Source organism: Hemibagrus wyckioides, linkage group LG23 (genome assembly GCF_019097595.1).
Source record: "Hemibagrus wyckioides isolate EC202008001 linkage group LG23, SWU_Hwy_1.0, whole genome shotgun sequence".
In the NCBI taxonomy this organism is placed as follows: domain Eukaryota; kingdom Metazoa; phylum Chordata; class Actinopteri; order Siluriformes; family Bagridae; genus Hemibagrus; species Hemibagrus wyckioides.
The window spans coordinates 19,859,350-19,866,849 of NC_080732.1; the positions used below are offsets into that span (position 1 = coordinate 19,859,350).

Genomic DNA, 7,500 nt, shown 5'->3' on the forward strand with positions numbered 1-7,500 from the left:
GTTTGATGAAGGCGCCCCAAGTCCATGATCCTGCTCGGCTTCGTACACTCTGCGTTGTGTGATGGGATTAAAATCCACTTTATCACAGGAACACATGAGCATTCTCTAACTAAGTACACTCCCTTTAACTCCCTTTAGCTTAGCACAGCTAACACTGGGTATTATCTAACACTATATTTCACATCAAACTATTTCTACACTAAACACTTTTCTCTTTCTCTCTTTAAAGAAAAACACCCGTTCCAGTAAAACAATAAAAGTCCTCTCACACGCAGTATATTAAAGCAAAAAATAAATAGACAAAAAATAAAACATTACAAATTACTCTTATTACTATTACTACTAGCGTCGCTAATTAACATAATTAGAGCAACTAGCATAACTAGCAATAACCCCAGCCAGCTGGTTAGCTAAGTTAGCTAGTTTAGGCTAAATAATGGGGGAAAAATCAAATAAAAAGCCGCTCAGTGCAGGCGGCCGTAGCGTTAACTATTTACATTAAACAGGAACATATCTTTACTTTTCATTTATAAAAGTAATCCTTAAAATACACACAGAATAATACACCTTTATTATTTTCTAGCTAAATATTACACAAAGCGATATAGCATCGAAATGCAGAGTCTCTGCTAAAGTCCAACAAAAGTTTAACAGTGACGGGGAAAACACAGCAGAATACACCATCTTTACAGCGCTTATTTACAGTCAAGGACGACTCAGTTTAAAAGTATAACGATTTAATCACTTTATTCTTAACAACTTTCGATGTGGAAGTTGAAACAGTGAAATATATACGTTAGTACTCGGAAGCAGAATGATACAACACCCCTTTGTGTCCCAACTTTTTGGTACAGTCGAGTACGTGAACGCGGAGAGAAAAAGTAACGGGTGTTCCTGACAGGCGCGTGCACGAGACGAGGGCAAGGGGAAAGAGCTAACTTTTGTGTCTTTTTTGTATTTTCAGCATCTAATATAGACGATTTTTACTTTTTTTATCTCGAATATAATGATCTATTTCGAGTCCAAGGAAGTTATGTAGTCACAATTTAAAGCTAACATGCACATTAAAAAGAGTTTACTATAAATTAGGAACGAAAATAAAGGGATAAGACACCAATACATCATGTTAATAACAGTCACGTTTTTAAATGGTCATCTAATGAGGTCATTCAATTAAATTATTCACTTATATAAAGTCAGGTTTAATGTGCATTAAATAAAACTCAATATTGATACACAGCTAATAGCTTTGCATTGATATTTCTTCTTCAATGCTGTCATTCAGCACTACATCTCAACTGTTGTGTTTTACTGATGATTTACTTTATCATTTAAAGCTTTTCTAACATTTAAAATGCTATAAAAACTTTTCTGTCTTAATAATTATTATTTCCTTTTCTAAATTTTCTGCTGCAGTTCCTGTGAAGAGTGTGAATCTCTTACACAAACACTTATATCTGTTTCAGGGAGTTTTTGTAAGCCTTTACAAATATAAATATGTCTAATTTTTATTTGTATACAGTCCATTTTTCCAACCTATAAATCCGTTACAACTGAAAATCAGACACGTCACTAACAGAAACCTGCTAGTTAGCTAACAAAAATGTTAACAGCTAAAATAGGTTACTGGCTAACGATAAAGGTACTCAGCTAGCTAGGCACCTAAAGAAGACGACTGCTGCATGCTAGCTAGCTTGCTAATCAGTTTGGCTAATTAAGCCAGATTTTAAATCCTAATGTTAAGCTAATGAAGTGAAATGTTATTTGTAAAATACAACACAAACAAAGTAAATAAGTGGCTTGGTTTGAGCACGCTAGTCATATGATCGCTAACCTGAGGCTGATCAGCACCGGGTCACCCTGATTTATTAGAAACAATGGGATGGAAAATATCAAAGTACGCTCTCAGAAAAAGGTTCTACATTCTACCTTTAATTGTCACTGTGGTGTTCCATCAGTCTCACACCCTTCCTACCTTTAATATATGTTTCAGCAGGAAATCTGGACATAGTGACCCTTTAAAAACCACATGAATAAAACACAAATTAGAGTATCAGAGCAGGAAGGTAGAGGAGGTGTAGGCCCGAGACAATTAAAGGTAGTTTAATGCCCTTGTTTCTGAGAGTGTAGACTGTAATCAGATTCAAATGTGGAGTATCTGATAGGAATATAAATCACTCCACATTTTCTTTTTCCTCTAATCAACAATTTAATCACAGTTATAACAGTTCATGTGCTTGGACCCCTTAATAAATACATCTCAATAATTAAAAAACCCAGATGGTGGTTTTGACTTACAGAACAGTCTGATTCTCGACAGAGATCGGACTCCAGACGTCCTCATGCTTCTCTCCTCTCTGGCTTTAATGCAGTGTTTTATTTCCTCAGGTTGCTTGGACTCGTAGTAGAGCGCTACAGGATCCATGTGCAAATGCAGACTGGACTAAATATAGGCCTAAGCACTATGTGAGGTGTGTGTGTGTGTGTGTGTGTGGTCATTTGCATGCACACTGCATGCGTAAAGCACATTTTATTAACCTTGCTCTCGGCTGACTCGTCCTTGTCCTGGTGCTCGTTCTCACTCAGACAGCAAGCATCGCTTCACTGGAAACTAAAACAAAGTTGGAGAGATAAGCTTCTGGAAAGTTCTCCTCCTGATATTTACTCCATCTCTACGTCAGCGGGTCATGATCGTTCAGGAAGTTGACCGTGATGAGAAGGAGAGACTCAGTGAGCTTACGCACAAAATCAATATTTTATTTAAAAAAATCAGCTCCAGATTTGAATTTAAATGAGTCTAATGTGAGAAACACCAGCTGATGCAAATCCCCTGGTTTTACACCATCAGCTGGACGTGTGGTGTGACGTCCAGCTCTGAGAATCACCCCAGGTTAACTCCAACAGCTTCAGAGATTTATTTTCTCACAGATTTAACATCCAGAATGTCTGTTTTTTTTGTAAATCATGGAACAAATACAGAAGCTTTATTAAATAACTATAATTAACACAAACTGTAAATAAAAACTGTGGAGTTGATAAAATATTTAAATGAGTTGCTGGTGTCTGATATCTCCCTGGTTAATGGCCATCTGCACTGCGTAAATGTTATGTTTTTAATAAATGATGCAGGAGCTTTCACACTGGTTAAAAGTCTGTGTTCATGTTTATAAACGAGATTTTTAAATAAAAATCTCAGCCTGAATTCTCTTTAGTCACTGAGGCTAAACACTCTTACACAACGTCCGGAATACACCAGCTCCAGAATACACCAGTCTGTCATTAGAATTCAGTGTGACTGATTTGCATCAGACTCCATGTTGTTCCGATCTCAGTACACGGATCTCTGATAGTCTTCCTGGAGAAATATAATATTTTGCTTCAGTGTTTTGAATATTTTCCACATCGTTCATCATCATAAACACAGCCATATTCAGTTTACTCATGAGGTTTATCATCACTGGCGTTTACACAGGAATCACAGATATTCAGTGAGTCAGGTCATAAAGAGTCGACTCTTTTGGCTGCCAAACGACTCACTACTATTTTTTTCTCTAAACCAGACACAGTCTGCAAAACACTTTTGCAAAAGTCAGTCAGAGATAATACATGAAAAAACATATGATCTGCTTTTAGTAATAAATTATAAATAAATAAATGACGATAAATCAGATCCAAAATGTTACATGTTTTTCAGTTAATGAATCATGAGACAAGTTTTAGCTTTCGGCTTTTTAAGGGCAAAAACTTTACTGATGGATTGAAGATTGTAATGTGTAAAATGATTCACTAACATTTTAAGCATGGAATTTTACATAACAATACATTTTAATGTCTAAAATATTGTCTAAGGTGATATTTAGAGTTTATGTAAATTCCACGTTTACAGACAACACGCACCCTCCCCCCTCGGCCAGCAGAGGGCAACCTTGTGCACTAGTTTCTGGTGGTCACTGTTTCCCTGTTGTGATGTCACGTTGTCTTTGTTGTACTATAGTCCTGCTCCTAGTGTATGTTGTGTTACTTAGGTTTATGTTTCATTATTTATTAATTTTTATACCTTGTAAATAAATATCTGAATTGCATCTGTCTTTATCAGTGATTCATTCAATATCTCTCTCTCTCTCTCTCTGTACACACACACACACACACACACACATATATGCCAGGTAGCTTTAATATATCTACATCATCTAATAATCCTGACAGAGGCAGATAGTGGCATTCTGTTGTTTAAAGTCACTTCCTCCTGTAAAAGTTACTGCGACTTCCTCTATCAGGTGCTTTGAATATTCAGAAGCTCATATTGTGGAAAATCTCGCTAGTCAGAAATCACTGCTTCTTATGACTGGTTTAGGAGAGACACAGTCATGCAGCAGTTTTGAAATGACAAGGCATTCTGTCTCTCCTGAGCCTCTCGCCACGATGACTCTCTCAGGCTCTGATCTTATTGTTATGATGAGAGTTTCATACCTAACTTTAACCCTATGTGCATTAACATCACGTCTAGGTGTAGGACAACTGCAAACTGCACCTCCACCCACCCCCTCCCCGAACCCCCAATACCACCACCCCACCCTGACCGTGAACAGACGAGGTGGAAGAGCGAGCTCACTGCTGCTAAACACACAGATAATAATCAGAATGCAGGAAGTTAAAGATGATAAAAAATGAAAGAATTCAGAATGGAGGAGTTATATGAGGTGAATGATTGTTTTCACTCTGTGGCGTCTCACTCACAGGGTTGTTCTCTTGCACTAAAGTTAGAGTCAGGGTCATTGTTGGGCACACAGGAAATAGCTCCACAGCAGGGCTTCTGTCCCACCACCTCAATACCAGTCACCCAAACTGGACCATGTATTTAATGGTAATGGTGGCGAATCAGGAGGAGCACTGACTGAGGATGAAGATCAACACTGTTATAGTTCTTGAACACACAACACATGATTGTACATACTGCTGACATACACTTCACGCACAGTGACCGAAAATACAGGAAATAATTTCAATAACATACCATGGGGAAATATTCCACGTTCACAGCCTGTATCTGGGGCGTCTGGTTTTATCCATGTAACACAATCCTCTGTTGTGGTCAGAATTCCGGTTTAGCAGGATTTAGATCCTGAAGTCAAGATAAACAATATACTGACATCTGCTCTGATGGAATATAAACACCGTCTTTTTCTGGACAAGACCGGACTCTCCTGTCCAGGAGGATTTTATACTGAAATATAATGATTATATGATTATTTTTATTATTTGGCCACATGAGCAGCATGGCTGTTAGCGGAATTTTCAGCTCATTCTTCCTGTTTTTGTTTTTGATCTGGACCGAGGACACATCACTTCGCTGGTGGAAATCTCTTCTGAAAGACTCAAACAATAAAGCTTCAATTTTTTTTTCTGAATTTAAGGATGTATTATTACTATTATTATTATTAATATTATTATTATTATGTTTTGGTTGAATTCTGGGATCCAGTTTCCAAGGTTTGGATCGTCATAAGAAATAAATTCAGTTCATCTGAGAAACTACAGCTGGAACACGGCGACCAAAATCTGTAAGAAAGCCGAAGGATGAGAGACGGAGAGAAGTAAAGTCTTTCTAAAATCCCCACACTGAGTGCAGTTACTGATGCAGGTGAGTTATTACAGAGTTATAATCACATCGTTAGGGAGGAAGCTTTTAGTTAGAGTTTTATGTATTTTTCTGATCTTAACAATATCTCCAGGTACAGGTGTGTGACATAATCGATGAAGACGGAAATAAAGGCAGACATTCAGAGGGCTGAGCTTAAGACCTTGTTGTAGCGTCTCACTCCGTCGTCCTCATTTTTTTTGACAAGCATTTTTTAAATTCCATATTTCCTGGGAAAATGCAGAGACACAAAATCGTCCACATTAATAATGCTGGTAAATGTGATGTGTGTTCTGGTTTAGAGTTTTCATCATGTGGATCACGTTAGCCATCGTCCATGTGAGCACATGAGCATCTGTATGGTCATTAGATCTCTGTGTAAGCTGGACATTAGTTCTTCTTTCTCATTGTTTGCAAATAACTGACATTGTTTCATGATGAGAGTGTGTGTAGGTTCCAGTGTTAAATATTTCACTGTGAAGTGTTAGTGAGATTTTTGTGCTTTAGCATGTAGCCGTTCTCTGAGGAAGCACTTCATTTGGTGTGTTTTTGGTTTTCTTGTTAATTTAGTGATGATATTTTCTGTGCTGTGATTCATCATTATGTACCAGATCATGTATTTACACACACTGAGTGCATTTACACGACAGATCCAGCGTCACAGGTCGGTGTAGCATTGGTGCTAATGCTAGTTAGCTTAGCTTATTGTTTCAGAAAAAGAAATGGAGTTAAATGGCATCACTTACAGCAGCAATCAGTTAGCAAATCTAATAGTGTTTGTTAAAAGTTTCCTGCACTCTTTAAAATCATTTTCCTGCCGATTTTATGATTTTGGATTGATGTCAGACTTCTGTCACATTTCTCTCTTTTTCCCTTTAATATAAATTCTAAAACAGAGGTGCCTTTAGTTTAGTTTTTGGGCTGGAAACGTTGGTCCCGTATAGAAATGATGGATTAATTCCTCTGGTTATTTTCAGGTGGTCGTCGGTCAGCTGTCTGTCCAGCCGCCCGCAGATTAGTGCAGTGGAAGAGGATTAGAAACCTGTTCATGTGTGGAGGTTCGTTTACTCAACATCTGTTCATTAGACAGCTGGAGTGTTATACACAGGAGTGTCTGTGTTTATAACACTGTAATGAAGCAGATTTACTGCGTCACTGTCTATTCAATTTCTTTATTCATTTATATTAAATCCCAGCTTTAGATAAATAAATAAACACACTCTTTCGACTTTAATCTGACGACACGGTGATTTAAACATCTGAGCTATTTACAACGATGATGATGATGATAATGATTCTTCTTTTCTATGTGGATTATGTGATGTGTGTGTTAAAGAATAAAACCTCTGAATCTGAATTCTGAATGTGTTTATAGGTGAGGATGTGAGACTGTCAGAGGAGGAAACGCTCCAGAGCTCCGTCCGGCCGTTCTCTGGCACCGGTGACCCGTTACACACTGACCCCACTGCTGTGACCCGGTGCTGTTTTCAGAACTAGCAGTAACACAGTGATGATGCGTGTGATTGTTACTTGCATTAATATCTTGACCAATAAAAACACACGCTGTGGATAAACCCTTGAGTTATTCCGTTTCATCCTTACAGTGAATTATAAACACTGCTGGTCAGTAACGTAGACACAGCTATTAACAGATGTTTCACTAATCAAGCCGAATAATCAGAACGAATCAAATGAATGAAAGAGAATGAAAACGAGAGACTTTATTAATGACTCATCCCCCTGAAGCCTCACGTCACATGGTGGTCTGTAATGTTTCAGGTCTTTGTGGTTTAATGAGTGAATATCAGGATCTTCTGATCTTCTCCCTCTGCTGCTCTCCAACATAATGACCAAGTTAGAGT

General features: G+C 37.9%; 1 protein-coding gene and 1 long non-coding RNA gene across 4 annotated transcripts in view; one reads left to right on the top strand and one right to left on the bottom strand.

Annotated features, from left to right (window-relative positions):
• The window catches only part of gramd1a (GRAM domain containing 1A), a 27,812-nt gene extending 25,375 nt beyond the window's left edge, over window positions 1-2,437 (bottom strand). For 2 of the 3 annotated variants that reach the window (XM_058375949.1, XM_058375948.1), the window contains exon 1: window positions 1-629. This exon is cut by the window's left edge and continues 5 nt beyond it. In XM_058375949.1, the coding sequence (XP_058231932.1) occupies window positions 1-102 (102 nt within the window). In that variant the 5' untranslated portion in view covers window positions 103-629. Of the gene's footprint in view, window positions 630-2,298 lie in introns of those variants that run through there. The other variant, XM_058375947.1, reaches the window with a different exon arrangement.
• Window positions 2,438-5,115: 2,678 nt separating this feature from the next.
• Window positions 5,116-7,181, top strand: LOC131344513 (uncharacterized). Its single transcript, XR_009203329.1, has 4 exons — window positions 5,116-5,353; window positions 5,483-5,641; window positions 6,616-6,696; window positions 7,014-7,181. It is a non-coding gene; the product is annotated as an uncharacterized LOC131344513 (long non-coding RNA).
• Window positions 7,182-7,500: the final 319 nt, after the last annotated feature.